The sequence below is a fragment of the Cheilinus undulatus genome, linkage group 20 (assembly GCF_018320785.1).
Source record: "Cheilinus undulatus linkage group 20, ASM1832078v1, whole genome shotgun sequence".
Taxonomy (NCBI): domain Eukaryota; kingdom Metazoa; phylum Chordata; class Actinopteri; order Labriformes; family Labridae; genus Cheilinus; species Cheilinus undulatus.
The window spans coordinates 41,411,426-41,428,494 of record NC_054884.1 but is presented as its reverse complement, the minus strand read 5'-3'; the positions used below and the strand labels follow the sequence as shown (position 1 = coordinate 41,428,494).

At 39.2% G+C, this 17,069-nt stretch overlaps 1 protein-coding gene across 1 annotated transcript in view; it reads left to right on the top strand.

Moving 5' to 3' along the window:
* Positions 1 to 17,069, top strand: part of LOC121528849 (transcription elongation regulator 1-like protein) — a 42,705-nt gene that overhangs the window by 13,129 nt on the left and 12,507 nt on the right. The window contains exons 5-7 of the mRNA XM_041816481.1: positions 13,113 to 13,252; positions 13,971 to 14,039; positions 14,114 to 14,192. Of these exons, the coding sequence (XP_041672415.1) occupies positions 14,010 to 14,039; positions 14,114 to 14,192 (109 nt within the window). The 5' untranslated portion in view covers positions 13,113 to 13,252; positions 13,971 to 14,009. The remainder of the gene's footprint in view (positions 1 to 13,112; positions 13,253 to 13,970; positions 14,040 to 14,113; positions 14,193 to 17,069) is intronic.

Genomic DNA, 17,069 nt, shown 5'->3' with positions numbered 1-17,069 from the left:
ATAAGCTGACTATAGATCAGCTGACTATAGATCAGCTGACTATAGATCAGCTGACTGTTGATAAGCTGACTATAGATCAGCTGACTATAGATCAGCTGACTGTTGATAAGCTGACTATAGATCAGCTGACTATAGATCAGCTGACTGTTGATCAGCTGACTGTTGATAAGCTGACTATAGATCAGCTGACTATAGATCAGCTGACTGTTGATCAGCTGACTGTTGATCAGCTGACTGTTGATAAGCTGACTATAGATCAGCTGACTATAGATCAGCTGACTGTTGATAAGCTGACTATAGATCAGCTGACTATAGATCAGCTGACTATAGATCAGCTGACTGTTGATAAGCTGACTATAGATCAGCTGACTATAGATCAGCTGACTGTTGATAAGCTGACTATAGATCAGCTGACTATAGATCAGCTGACTGTTGATCAGCTGACTGTTGATAAGCTGACTATAGATCAGCTGACTATAGATCAGCTGACTGTTGATCAGCTGACTGTTGATAAGCTGACTATAGATCAGCTGACTATAGATCAGCTGACTGTTGATCAGCTGACTGTTGATAAGCTGACTATAGATCAGCTGACTATAGATCAGCTGACTGTTGATAAGCTGACTATAGATCAGCTGACTATAGATCAGCTGACTGTTGATAAGCTGACTATAGATCAGCTGACTGTTGATAAGCTGACTGTTGATAAGCTGACTTTAGATCAGCTGACTCTTGATAAGCTGACTGTTGATAAGCTGACTTTAGATCAGCTGACTGTTGATAAGCTGACTATAGATCAGCTGACTGTTGATAAGCTGACTATAGATCAGCTGACTTTAGATCAGCTGACTGTTGATAAGCTGACTATAGATCAGCTGACTATAGATCAGCTGACTGTTGATAAGCTGACTATAGATCAGCTGACTGTTGATAAGCTGACTATAGATCAGCTGACTGTTGATAAGCTGACTATAGATCAGCTGACTTTAGATCAGCTGACTGTTGATAAGCTGACTATAGATCAGCTGACTGTTGATAAGCTGACTATAGATCAGCTGACTATAGATCAGCTGACTGTTGATAAGCTGACTTAAGATCAGCTGACTCTTGATAAGCTGACTGTTGATAAGCTGACTATAGATCAGCTGACTGTTGATAAGCTGACTATAGATCAGCTGACTATAGATCAGCTGACTGTTGATAAGCTGACTGTTGATAAGCTGACTTTAGATCAGCTGACTCTTGATAAGCTGACTATAGATCAGCTGACTATAGATCAGCTGACTGTTGATAAGCTGACTGTTGATAAGCTGACTTTAGATCAGCTGACTGTTGATAAGCTGACTATAGATCAGCTGACTATAGATCAGCTGACTGTTGATAAGCTGACTATAGATCAGCTGACTGTTGATAAGCTGACTATAGATCAGCTGACTATAGATCAGCTGACTGTTGATAAGCTGACTATAGATCAGCTGACTGTTGATAAGCTGACTATAGATCAGCTGACTATAGATCAGCTGACTATAGATCAGCTGACTGTAGATCAGCTGACTGTTGATAAGCTGACTATAGATCAGCTGACTGTTGATAAGCTGACTATAGATCAGCTGACTATAGATCAGCTGACTATAGATCAGCTGACTGTAGATCAGCTGACTGTTGATAAGCTGACTATAGATCAGCTGACTGTAGAGATCAGCTGACTGTAGAGATCAGCTGACTGTAGATAAGCTGACTATAGATCAGCTGACTATAGATCAGCTGACTATAGATCAGCTGACTGTAGATCAGCTGACTGTTGATAAGCTGACTATAGATCAGCTGACTGTAGATCAGCTGACTGTTGATAAGCTGACTATAGATCAGCTGACTATAGATCAGCTGACTATAGATCAGCTGACTATAGATCAGCTGACTGTAGATCAGCTGACTGTTGATAAGCTGACTATAGATCAGCTGACTATAGATCAGCTGACTATAGATCAGCTGACTGTAGATCAGCTGACTGTTGATAAGCTGACTATAGATCAGCTGACTATAGATCAGCTGACTATAGATCAGCTGACTGTAGATCAGCTGACTGTTGATAAGCTGACTATAGATCAGCTGACTATAGATCAGCTGACTATAGATCAGCTGACTATAGATCAGCTGACTATAGATCAGCTGACTGTAGATCAGCTGACTTTAGATCAGCTGACTGTAGAGATCAGCTGACTGTAGATCAGCTGACTGTAGAGATCAGCTGTCTGTAGAGATCAGCTGACTTTAGATCAGCTGACTGTAGAGATCAGCTGACTGTAGATCAGCTGACTGTAGAGATCAGCTGACTGTAGAGATCAGCTGACTGTAGATCAGCTGACTGTAGAGATCAGCTGACTGTAGAGATCAGCTGACTGTAGAGATCAGCTGACTTTAGATCAGCTGACTGTAGAGATCAGCTGACTGTAGATCAGCTGACTGTAGAGATCAGCTGACTGTAGAGATCAGCTGACTGTAGAGATCAGCTGACTGTAGATCAGCTGACTGTAGAGATCAGCTGACTGTAGAGATCAGCTGACTGTAGAGATCAGCTGACTGTAGATCAGCTGACTGTAGAGATCAGCTGACTGTAGAGATCAGCTGACTGTAGATCAGCTGACTGTAGAGATCGGCTGACTGTAGATCAGCTGACTGTAGAGATCAGCTGACTGTAGAGATCAGCTGACTGTAGATCAGCTGACTGTAGAGATCAGCTGACTGTAGATCAGCTGACTGTAGAGATCAGCTGACTGTAGATCAGCTGACTGTAGAGATCAGCTGACTGTAGATCAGCTGACTGTAGAGATCAGCTGACTGTAGATCAGCTGACTGTAGAGATCAGCTGAGATTTATTATAAAGGTATTTAGTGGGGATGCTGAGTAAGCATCCACACTGTTGATATTTGCGCATGCCATCTTACTTTTCTTCTGTTATCTCCTCTTTCATATTTTGTTGTATTGACACCGTTCAAACTTTAAAGAAATATGTTTCTTCGTCATTCGACTGCTATGACTTTTCTCATTTCTAACTTTTATAACTTTTTAAATAATTAACTTTGTTTAACAATGTTAAACAGATGGCAACATTTCACAAATCTTCACTTTTTTCCAACTCCTCATACCTTTGGCATTCTTTGGGCTATTTTCACTTTTCTACTATCATACTCTTCCACTTCTTGTACTCTTTTCAGCTATTTTTTATACTTTTTAATACTATTTATACTTTATAAACTATTTTGCTTTTTGCTGATCAAACTTTATGAAGCTTTTGGCTCTCTCAGACGTTTTACAAAGGAGTAGATGAAGAGACTCTGAGTGATGACATCATCGCTAGAGTGCGGGAGAAGAGTTGTGAGAAGAGACAGAACTTCTGAACAAACTGCTCTCCTGAACAAAATATTTGCTCCAGAGAAATAATTTAAACAGTGAAACATAACCACACATCTCCTCTTGCTCACAAAAAATATTTGAGGTCAAAAGGATCAACGGTTTTGGCACAGTGAGCTTCAAAGCGTGACCTACACCCTCTCTGTTGTTCATCTGCGGCAATGCTATTGCTGAACGCAGATCCCTGAATGCGAGCTTTCAGAACCACTTTTTTTTAACTCGCTCTTGAAGCATGATTTTTTGTTTCCCACACATAAAATATATATCATCGCGTTCAGCAACTTCTGCTGGATCTCACGATACCGTTGGTTTTCTGCTAGCTTTCACAAGTATAGCTTAAATGGACTTTGTTTGAGTGCATGTTCTGGCCACTCAACTCAGTTTTCTGAGCTGTTTTCAACAGAGGCTTTCACAGGTGTGGCTAATTAGCTTTGATCTCAGCTGTGACTGACAGCTATGATGTCATACAGGCTTCAATCACCATAGCAACCTGGGAGTCATTCAGACACACACGTCACGCATCAACACATACAAGTGGCTTTAATTTATCATTTTTAAAGCACTCATCTGAACAATTTTATAAAACAATGTGCTTTAGTGTAAATCTGGAGACAGAATTCTACATGGCTCTCTTTTTAAATGTTTGTTTTTACATTTTTCACTAATCAGGTATTGCACTCTTTTGCACAGCTTTTATGGAATTTTCAACCATTTTTATGCTTTTTAGCAATTTTTATGCCTTTTATGCTATTTATATGACATTAAGCTGAGATTTAGTGTGTTTTTTATAGAGATATTATTGTCTGATATTACGGAGGAGCTGAGGTAAAAGTTGCCTCTCTGGTTTATTTTCTATCGTTCTAATTTAAATCCAGCTGCTCTGATTTCATGCTGCTGACGTTCTGCAGCAGCCGCTTGGTTTGAATCCTGCAGCAGCGAGACAAATCTGTAGCTCAGCGTGTAATTACTGAAAATAAACCGACAAACAGCAGCACAAACACGGGCTGAATGTAGAACAGCAGCAGGGAGCCGCAGCACCACAGAAGAAGAAGAAGAAGGCTGAAATCAGAGACAATCAGAGAAGACGTCTGATTTTTAATCTTTCATCAATCCCGCTCCAACATCAAAGACTGGATCAGCGCTGTATTGATACTCTTTATTTCATTAACCCTTTAAAGTGGATCAGGCTCCCCCTCATGCTAATTCTCTGATTAATGATTCAGCAGCTTGTCTCACATGTGAAGTAGCTCGTTACACCGCCGTGTTTGTGCTCTTTCATTATCCTGGAACTGTAAGTGTGTACGTCTCCTTCCCACAATCCTCTGCTCCTCTGCTGCAGGGATGTGTCGGGTTAATGAGGCCACGATTAAACAAGAGCCATCCACTAAAACAAGGATAGAACCGATCTTTATTTTCTTAAAAGTCCTCTATCAGACAGAGATACCTGAGTAAATATAATTACTAAGGTTAATCCATGCAAGCCTACCAGGCCCTATGGGAAACAGTCAGCACCTCCTTTATTAAAGCATGAATTCACTCTGATAAATCACATTTTTATAGATTCCAGTCTGACTGGAACACCTGTGGGTCTGACTGGAACACCTGTGGGTCTGACTGGAACACCTGTGGGTCTGACTGGAACACCTGTAGGTCTGACTGGAACACCTGTGGGTCTGACTGGAACACCTGTGGGTCTGACTGGAACACCTGTGGGTCTGACTGGAACACCTGTGGGTCTGACTGGAACACCTGTAGGTCTGACTGGAACACCTGTGGGTCTGACTGGAACACCTGTAGGTCTGACTGGAACACCTGTAGGTCTGACTGGAACACCTGTGGGTCTGACTGGAACACCTGTAGGTCTGACTGGAACACCTGTGGGTCTGACTGGAACACCTGTGGTTCTGACTGGAACACCTGTAGGTCTGACTGGAACACCTGTGGGTCTGACTGGAACACCTGTTGGTCTGACTGGAACACCTGTTGGTCTGACTGGAACACCTGTGGGTCTGACTGGAGAGACTGCAGAACTAATACACACAAACACTAAAATACACACATCAATACACAAAAAGTACACATTAAGTATACACAAAAATACACAAAATACACAACAAGTACACATTAAAAAAACACAATAAGAATACACTAAGTACATACTAAAATACACAATAAGAACACACTGTCTAGTGTGTAGTTGTATCTAGAGTGTGTTAGTGTTGATTAGTGTGTACTTGTGACTAGAGTGTGTTAGTGTTGATTAGTGTGTACTTGTGACTAGAGTGTGTTAGTGTTGATTAGTGTGTACTTGTGTCTAGAGTGTGTTAGTGTTGATTAGTGTGTACTTGTGACTAGAGTGTGTTAGTGTTGATTAGTGTGTACTTGTGTCTAGAGTGTGTTAGTGTTGATTAGTGTGTACTTGTGTCTAGAGTGTGTTAGTGTTGATTAGTGTGTATTTGTGACTAGAGTGTGTTAGTGTTGATTAGTGTGTATTTGTGTCTAGAGTGTGTTAGTGTTGATTAGTGTGTATTTGTGACTAGAGTGTGTTAGTGTTGATTAGTGTGTATTTGTGTCTAGAGTGTGTTAGTGTTGATTAGTGTGTATTTGTGACTAGAGTGTGTTAGTGTTGATTAGTGTGTACTTGTGTCTAGAGTGTGTTAGTGTTGATTAGTGTGTATTTGTGACTAGAGTGTGTTAGTGTTGATTAGTGTGTATTTGTGTCTAGAGTGTGTTAGTGTTGATTAGTGTGTATTTGTGACTAGAGTGTGTTAGTGTTGATTAGTGTGTACTTGTGACTAGAGTGTGTTAGTGTTGATTAGTGTGCACTTTTGTCTAGAGTGTGTTAGTGTTGATTAGTGTGTACTTGTGACTAGAGTGTGTTAGTGTTGATTAGTGTGTACTTTTGTCTAGAGTGTGTTAGTGTTCATTAGTGTGTACTTGTGACTAGAGTGTGTTAGTGTTGATTAGTGTGCACTTTTGTCTAGAGTGTGTTAGTGTTGATTAGTGTGTACTTGTGACTAGAGTGTGTTAGTGTTGATTAGTGTGCACTTGTGACTAGAGTGTGTTAGTGTTGATTAGTGTGTACTTTTGTCTAGAGTGTGTTAGTGTTCATTAGTGTGTACTTTTGTGTAGTGTGTGTTAGTTTGTGTAGTTGTGACTAGAGTGTGTGTCTGTGTTCGTCTGTGATGAATAAATAAAGGTTAAAGTTGAATAAATGATGAGAGAAAAGGTAAAAGTGCTGTAGTGGTAAATTTTTAATTTTTAACTCTGAAAATAAAACTTCTTTAACAGTCCCTCGTTAACTTATCTCCTCTCGTTAAGGCTTCATTAGAGGTTAATTTACCTTTTTTCTCCAGTCAGCTGAGCGCTGACCCTGATGGTCATTTAGCCAATCAGACTCAATGTCAGCCACCACCAGCAGCTCTTCACATAATCCATATAAAATATCTATTAACAGACATGTGCAGATTATACTTATAAATATGGTTTATTACACAGGGATTAGTTGGAGCAGTTTTTGTTGTGGAGCCTGACAGGAAGACCTTTCATTCCTCTCCTTCACACACCTCTAGTGGAGCATCCTGTCACTGATGGAGCTCCTTGGTGCAGTCAGTGTGTGTTGGGGGGGTGGGAGTCTTTGTCCATCATAGAGGACAGGTGACAGAGACCAAGAATATGGATGATAACCCTAACTCCTAACCCTCACTCTCTCAGAAATCTGTAGCATGAATCATTCATAAGGTGAAGTTTGGGGGAAAAAGCTGATTCATAAAAAAATACAAACTCCTCATGCCCCCCCCCCACGCTTCATCAGCTGTTTCCTCCTATCTCTCTCTGTCTCTCTCTCTGTTCTCTCAGCCTGCAGCAGTGATGGACTAATAAGAGAATTCCCCTGGAGATGCTGCTGATAAACCAAGCGTGTTTACGAGTCTGAGTCTGCTCTCCTACAGCTGATGACTAAACTGTTTAACCATCACTCTATCACTGATGACTCCACTGTTTAACCATCACTCTATAACTGATGACTCCACTGTTAAACCTTCACTCTATCACTGATGACTCCACTGTTTAACCTTCACTCTATCACTGATGACTCCACTGTTAAACCTTCACTCTATCACTGATGACTCCACTGTTTAACCATCACTCTATCACTGATGACTCCACTGTTAAACCATCACTCTATCACTGATGACTCCACTGTTAAACCATCACTCTATCACTGATGACTCCACTGTTAAACCATCACTCTATCACTGATGACTCCACTGTTTAACCATCACTCTATCACTGATGACTCCACTGTTTAACCTTCACTCTATAACTGATGACTCCACTGTTTAACCTTCACTCTATCACTGATGACTCCACTGTTAAACCTTCACTCTATCACTGATGACTCCACTGTTTAACCTTCACTCTATCACTGATGACTCCACTGTTAAACCATCACTCTATCACTGATGACTCCACTGTTTAACCATCACTCTATCACTGATGACTCCACTGTTTAACCATCACTCTATCACTGATGACTCCACTGTTTAACCTTCACTCTATCACTGATGACTCCACTGTTTAACCATCACTCTATCACTGGGGAAAAAGCTGATTCATAAACCATCACTCTCATCACTGATGACTCCAGCTGTTTAACCATCACTCTATCACTGATGACTCCACTGTTAAACCATCACTCTATCACTGATGACTCCACTGTTTAACCATCACTCTATCACTGATGACTCCACTGTTAAACCATAACTCTATCACTGATGACTACTGATGACTCCACTGTTTAACCATCACTCTATCACTGATGACTCCACTGTTAAACCATAACTCTATCACTGATGACTCCACTGTTAAACCGTCACTCTATCACTGATGACTCCACTGTTTAACCATCACTCTATCACTGATGACTCCACTGTTTAACCATCACTCTATAACTGATGACTCCACTGTTAAACCATCACTCTATCACTGATGACTCCACTGTTAAACCATAACTCTATCACTGATGACTCCACTGTTAAACCATCACTCTATCACTGATGACTCCACTGTTTAACCATCACTCTATCACTGATGACTCCACTGTTTAACCATCACTCTATAACTGATGACTCCACTGTTAAACCTTCACTCTATCACTGATGACTCCACTGTTTAACCTTCACTCTATCACTGATGACTCCACTGTTAAACCTTCACTCTATCACTGATGACTCCACTGTTTAACCTTCACTCTATCACTGATGACTCCACTGTTAAACCATCACTCTATCACTGATGACTCCACTGTTTAACCATCACTCTATCACTGATGACTCCACTGTTTAACCATCACTCTATCACTGATGACTCCACTGTTTAACCTTCACTCTATCACTGATGACTCCACTGTTTAACCATCACTCTATCACTGATGACTCCACTGTTAAACCATCACTCTATCACTGATGACTCCACTGTTTAACCATCACTCTATCACTGATGACTCCACTGTTAAACCATCACTCTATCACTGATGACTCCACTGTTTAACCATCACTCTATCACTGATGACTCCACTGTTAAACCATAACTCTATCACTGATGACTACTGATGACTCCACTGTTTAACCATCACTCTATCACTGATGACTCCACTGTTAAACCATAACTCTATCACTGATGACTCCACTGTTAAACCGTCACTCTATCACTGATGACTCCACTGTTTAACCATCACTCTATCACTGATGACTCCACTGTTTAACCATCACTCTATAACTGATGACTCCACTGTTAAACCATCACTCTATCACTGATGACTCCACTGTTAAACCGTCACTCTATCACTGATGACTCCACTGTTAAACCTCACTCTATCACTGATGACTCCACTGTTTAAACATCACTCTATAACTGATGACTACACTGTTACTCCATCTCAATAAAACTGATGACTCCATTGTTAAACCTTCACTCTATCACTGATGACTCCACTGTTTAACCATCACTCTATCACTGATGACTCCACTGTTAAACCATCACTCTATCACTGATGACTCCACTGTTTAACCATCACTCTATCACTGATGACTCCACTGTTAAACCATCACTCTATCACTGATGACTCCACTGTTTAACCTTCACTCTATCACTGATGACTCCACTGTTAAACCTTCACTCTATCACTGATGACTCCACTGTTTAACCATCACTCTATCACTGATGACTCCACTGTTTAACCATCACTCTATCACTGATGACTCCACTGTTAAACCTTCACTCTATCACTGATGACTCCACTGTTTAACCATCACTCTATCACTGATGACTCCACTGTTAAACCATCACTCTATCACTGATGACTCCACTGTTTAACCATCACTCTATCACTGATGACTCCACTGTTAAACCATAACTCTATCACTGATGACTACTGATGACTCCACTGTTTAACCATCACTCTATCACTGATGACTCCACTGTTAAACCATAACTCTATCACTGATGACTCCACTGTTAAACCGTCACTCTATCACTGATGACTCCACTGTTTAACCATCACTCTATCACTGATGACTCCACTGTTTAACCATCACTCTATAACTGATGACTCCACTGTTAAACCATCACTCTATCACTGATGACTCCACTGTTTAACCATCACTCTATCACTGATGACTCCACTGTTAAACCTTCACTCTATCACTGATGACTCCACTGTTTAACCATCACTCTATCACTGATGACTCCACTGTTTAACCATCACTCTATAACTGATGACTCCATTGTTAAACCTTCACTCTATCACTGATGACTCCACTGTTTAACCATCAATCTATCACTGATGACTCCACTGTTTAACCATCACTCTATCACTGATGACTCCACTGTTTAACCATCACTCTATCACTGATGACTCCACTGTTAAACCATCACTCTATCACTGATGACTCCACTGTTTAACCTTCACTCTATCACTGATGACTCCACTGTTAAACCTTCACTCTATCACTGATGACTCCACTGTTTAACCATCACTCTATCACTGATGACTCCACTGTTTAACCTTCACTCTATCACTGATGACTCCACTGTTAAACCATCACTCTATCACTGATGACTCCACTGTTTAACCATCACTCTATCACTGATGACTCCACTGTTTAACCATCACTCTATCACTGATGACTCCACTGTTTAACCATCACTCTATCACTGATGACTCCACTGTTTAACCTTCACTCTATCACTGATGACTCCATTTATCAGCAGTACTATGTGATTTGTCAGATAGGTATTTTTTTTTTTAATCCCACTTGGACCTTGTCTAGATTTTGCCTACACCTAAGTCTGATCTGGATTTTGTTCCAATTTTATAAATGGGGGCATCTGTGTCTACATCAGGACCATAAACCTACCTCATGCAATCACTGATGGAAGCCAGCTCTCATGGAGAAGATGAACTGTTTTTCTCCAGAAACCATGGAACTGTGTAATATTTATCTGCTGTTTATCTCCATGGTTACCAGGTGATGCTGCTGGTGACAACTCTTTGTTTCCTTGGCAACCTCAGACAGGTTTCTGTTTGCCTACGATTGGACGTCAGTCAGTGAGAGAGAGGACGGAGATTTTAGGAAATTAGACTGGGACTTCAAAAGGGTCTGAGACAGAGGGAGAGAAGGAGAGGAGGGTGAGGGAAGGAGAGGAGTAGAGGAGAGAGAGGGAGGCTTTGACTAACACACACTTACACACTCACACACACACATTGAGATGCAGATGAGTCCTTTTATAGCCGTCTTAAAGCAGGCGAGCGACAGAGAGAGGTGTCTGTTTTTTCCCATGATGACGTATAGCTGACTTTGTTAAAATCTCTCTGGTTGTCATGGTAACCATCAGGCTGTCAATCCTGGGCTGTCAGGTGGGCCGTGTGTCTGAGGATGATAATGTCTCCTACATGTCCCATAATGCACCTGGGTTCAGGCCGTATTTTAGGACTGATGATGTCACAGCGATGTGTTTAGGTCCGCCAATTTAGAAACTCCGTTAAATATGTCCATGTTTACTCTGGATTTCAATTTGATGGCAGCAACACATCTAAAAACAAGCAGGGACGGGGAAACAAAAGGTTGGAAAAGTAAGTGGTACTGATTAAAGACAGCTGGAGGAGCATTTTACACCTTATTGGGTTAATCAGTAATGGAAAGGCTCTTATTTTGGAGTTAAAGAAGCAGAGAGGCTTTTATTTTGTAGAAATAAGCAGTCAGGCTCTTATTTTGGAGTTAAAGAAGCAGAGAGGCTTTTATTTTGTAGAAAATAAGCAGTCAAGCTCTTATTTTGGAGTTAAAGAAGCAGAGAGGCTTTTATTTTGGAGTTAAAGAAGCAGAGAGGCTTTTATTTTGGAGTTAAAGAAGCAGAGAGGCTTTTATTTTGTAGAAAATAAGCAGTCAGGCTCTTATTTTGGAGTTAAAGAAGCAGAGAGGCTTTTATTTTGGAGTTAAAGAAGCAGAGAAGCTTTTATTTTGTAGAAAATAAGCAGTCAAGCTCTTATTTTGGAGTTAAAGAAGCAGAGAGGCTTTTATTTTGTAGAAAATAAGCAGTCAAGCTCTTATTTTGGAGTTAAAGAAGCAGAGAGGCTTTTATTTTGGAGTTAAAGAAGCAGAGAGGCTTTTATTTTGGAGTTAAAGAAGCAGAGAGGCTTTTATTTTGTAGAAAATAAGCAGTCAGGCTCTTATTTTGGAGTTAAAGAAGCAGAGAGGCTTTTATTTTGGAGTTTAAGAAGCAGAGAGGCTTTTATTTTGTTGAAATAAGCAGTCAGGCTCTTATTTTGGAGTTAAAGAAGCAGAGAGGCTTTTATTTTGTAGAAAATAAGCAGTCAGGCTCTTATTTTGGAGTTAAAGAAGCAGAGAGGCTTTTATTTTGTAGAAAATAAGCAGTCAGGCTTTTATTTTGGAGTTTAAGAAGCAGAGAGGCTTTTATTTTGTTGAAATAAGCAGTCAGGCTCTTATTTTGGAGTTAAAGAAGCAGAGAGGCTTTTATTTTGGAGTTAAAGAAGCAGAGAGGCTTTTATTTTGTTGAAATAAGCAGTCAGGCTCTTATTTTGAAGTGAACGGAGTCTCTCTCCCAGAGCCTGTGGTGAGTTTTATTGTGACACTGATTGAACCTGTCAGCAGAGGAAGAAGAAGAAGAGATCACAACTATCTCATCGTGACACATGACGCCATCTGCTGGTGAGAACCAGCTACTGCAGGAAATCACTGTGGAGGAGGGTTACCCTGTTAGAACCCTTCCTTGGTTCTAGAAGGTTCTTTAGTGACTCATGACCAGTTTAGACCATAGAAGGTCAGGACAGGAGCGTCACTTCCTCTATTTTCTCCTTTCGGAGACTCTAGACCAGGAATGAGAAAACATGACCCATAATTCCTTGCAACAACTTCATTAACAGTGCCTGAGCTCCATAGCTCCATTTTTAAAGACTTACATTTTAATTTTACTTGGGTAGATTTATGGAGCAGTACCTCGACTTCTACTTTAGTTCATTCTAACCAAAGTTACTCTGCTTTTCCTTGAGTTTGATAGCCGAGTACTTTTTCTACCTCTGCTGACCTTTGACCTTTGATTGTGAATGAGCATGGTGGCCAGTCTTACGGTCATCTCTGCTTGCATCACTGATAACTCTCATTAAAACGTTGATGATGTTATAGGTGGAGGTTACCCTGAGTGGGCGGGACTTCACTTACAAAGAGACAAGAAGGCTTGGCCTGTCGTTCTTCCCTCTGGACTGCAGAGAGTTCGGTTACAGCCAATCAGCAGCCTGGAACAGAAATGTTCCCTAATCAGACAGGTTGAAAAGATTACTATTATTAGTAGTAGTAGTGGAAGTATTGTTATTATTAGTATTATTATTATTATTAATTTTTTTGTGTCAGTCTTAATTATTTATTATTATTGTTATTATTATATTTAATTATTATTATTATTATTATTATTATTATTATTATTATTGTTATTATTTTAAATTGTTTTTATTGTTTTGTATTATTTGTTATTATTATTATTATGGTGATGATGATGATGATGATTTTAAATTATTTTATTATTATTATTATTGTTATTATTTCAAATTATTTCTATTATTATTATTATTGTTATTTATTATTATTATTGTTTTGAATTATTTCTATTTTATTATTATTATTATTATTATTATTATTATTTTAAATTATTTTTATTATTTTGTATTATTATTATTATTATTATTATTATTGTTGTTGTTTTTGTTATTATTATTTTTTTAATTATTATTGTTATTGTTATTATTATTATTATTTTGAATTATTTCTATTTTATTATTATTATTATTATTTTAAATTATTTTTATTATTTTGTATTATTATTATTATTATTATCATTTTATTACTTTATTATTATTCATATCATTTTCAAACATTACTTCAATAACCTGATTGGATCAGTAATGTTGTCACTGTGCCTGCTGTGACTGTGGTCCTGGTCCACACACAGGTGTGTGGCAGTAACCTGTCTTCCTGTCTGTCCCTCAGCACTCTCCCTGCCTGCCTGTCCCTCCCTCTGTCATCTGCATGGACACATGGCCTGTCTTACCTGCACAGGTGAGTCCTTCTGTCTGTCCATCAAGGTTGGGGTCTGTCTCTCAGTAATAACCATCTCTGTCTCTCTGTTTCAGATGATGAAGGACGTTCGTCCACCGTTCTTCTCCTCCACGTTCTCATCCAGGCTCTCTCTGCTCACCAACTACTCTCGCAGTAAAGCCCTTCATGTGTTTTGAATCAGATCTCTCTGTTCCTTTCACCTTTTGAACTCTGTGATGTCTGAATGCCCTCAAAGAGTCCTCAACAGGTCTTTTTCCTGCAGTTCTAATCTGATTCCACAGAACAGATCTATGAGAGGGATTTTTGGATCAGAGGAAACATTGAAATTCAAGCATCTTAAAATTCTGCTGAGAAAGACTGTGATCTGACTTCAACATGTTAGCTCTGATGTTTCTGGCATCATGGTCACATGACCATGTGTCTGCTGTAACCACGTCATCTCTAAGAGGATCAAACTTATCCTGAGGAACCATCCATCCCTCACGTTTTCTGTCAGTTCTTTCCTAGTCTCTGAATGAATGTTCTTCCTGTCACAGAAATGTTGAATTTAAATCAGAGAGATGATCTGGGGTCAAAGCCAAGCTGTCATGGGTTTATGAGGGTTTCAAACACTTCTGTGACTGATGTTTCAATACATATTTATGGTCCATAGGATATTTTTACATTATTATTATTGATATTATAATTATTATTATTTTATAATTATTGTTTTTTTTTATTGTTAATAATAATTGTGTTTTTTTTAGGCCTTCTGATTTTAGTGCTTATGATTAATCAGGAAACCTTAACGTGTAAAAAAAAATAATAGTGCAATTTAATAATATGACTAAGACTGGCCACAACTTCCTCCCGTAGTCCTCCTACACTGATGTTTACGTCCCTTGAGTGAAAAGTTAAAGGCCGGTCAAAGGCAGCCAGCAATGATGAGTGAGAGACAAACCCAGGTCTGCTGCACGTCAACTTCAGATTTTAAAAGCTCCCTAATGGAAGTCTGGATGAATCAAAAGTTGTGTGTACAGACTTCAAAGCTAATGTTAGCAAAGATGCTAACAACAACACAGGATCAAGCCATGATAGCTAATGTTGCTAATGTTAGTAAAGATGCTAACAACAACACAGGATCAAGCCATGATAGCTAATGTTGCTAATGTTAGCAAAAATGCTAACAACAACACAGGATCAAGCCATGATAGCTAATGTTGCTAATGTTAGCAAAGATGCTAACAACAACACAGGATCAATCCATGATAGCTAATGTTGCTAATGTTAGCAAAAATGCTAACAACAACACAGGATCAAGCCATGATAGCTAATGTTGCTAATGTTAGCAAAGATGCTAACAACAACACAGGATCAATCCATGATAGCTAATGGTGCTAATGTTAGCAAAGATGCTAACAACAACACAGGATCAAGCCATGATAGCTAATGTTGCTATTGTTAGCAAAAATGCTAACAACAACACAGGATCAAGCCATGATAGCTAATGTTGCTATTGTTAGCAAAAATGCTAACAACAACACAGGATCAAGCCATGATAGCTAATGTTGCTAATGTTAGCAAAGATGCTAACAACAACACAGGATCAAGCCATGATAGCTAATGTTGCTATTGTTAGCAAAAATGCTAACAACAACACAGGATCAAGCCATGATAGCTAATGTTGCTAATGTTAGCAAAGATGCTAACAACAACACAGGATCAAGCCATGATAGCTAAGTTTGCTAATGTTAGCAAAGATGCTAACAACAACACAGGATCCAGCCATGATAGCTAATGTTGCTATTGTTAGCAAAGATGCTAACAACAACACAGGATCAAGCCATGATAGCTAATGTTGCTATTGTTAGCAAAGATGCTAACAACAACACAGGATCAAGCCATGATAGCTAATGTTGCTATTGTTAGCAAAGATGCTAACAACAACACAGGATCAAGCCATGATAGCTAATGTTGCTAATGTTAGCAAAGATGCTAACAACAACACAGGATCAAGCCATGATAGCTAATGTTGCTAATGTTAGCAAAAATGCTAACAACAACACAGGATCAAGCCATGATAGCTAATGTTGCTAATGTTAGCAAAGATGCTAACAACAACACAGGATCAATCCATGATAGCTAATGGTGCTAATGTTAGCAAAGATGCTAACAACAACACAGGATCAAGCCATGATAGCTAATGTTGCTATTGTTAGCAAAAATGCTAACAACACCACAGGATCAAGCCATGATAGCTAATGTTGCTATTGTTAGCAAAAATGCTAACAACAACACAGGATCAAGCCATGATAGCTAATGTTGCTAATGTTAGCAAAGATGCTAACAACAACACAGGATCAAGCCATGATAGCTAATGTTGCTATTGTTAGCAAAAATGCTAACAACAACACAGGATCAAGCCATGATAGCTAATGTTGCTAATGTTAGCAAAGATGCTAACAACAACACAGGATCAAGCCATGATAGCTAATGTTGCTATTGTTAGCAAAAATGCTAACAACAACACAGGATCAAGCCATGATAGCTAATGTTGCTAATGTTAGCAAAGATGCTAACAACAACACAGGATCAAGCCATGATAGCTAAGTTTGCTAATGTTAGCAAAGATGCTAACAACAACACAGGATCCAGCCATGATAGCTAATGTTGCTATTGTTAGCAAAGATGCTAACAACAACACAGGATCAAGCCATGATAGCTAATGTTGCTATTGTTAGCAAAGATGCTAACAACAACACAGGATCAAGCCATGATAGCTAATGTTGCTATTGTTAGCAAAGATGCTAACAACAACACAGGATCAAGCCATGATAGCTAATGTTGCTAATGTTAGTAAAGATGCTAACAACAACACAGGATCAAGCCATGATAGCTAATGTTGCTAATGTTAGTAAAGATGCTAACAACAACACAGGATCAAGCCATGATAGCTAATGTTGCTAATGTTAGCAAAGACACTAACAACAACACGGGATCAAGCATTGAAAGCTAATGTTGCTAATGTTAGCTTAGATGTTAACAACAACA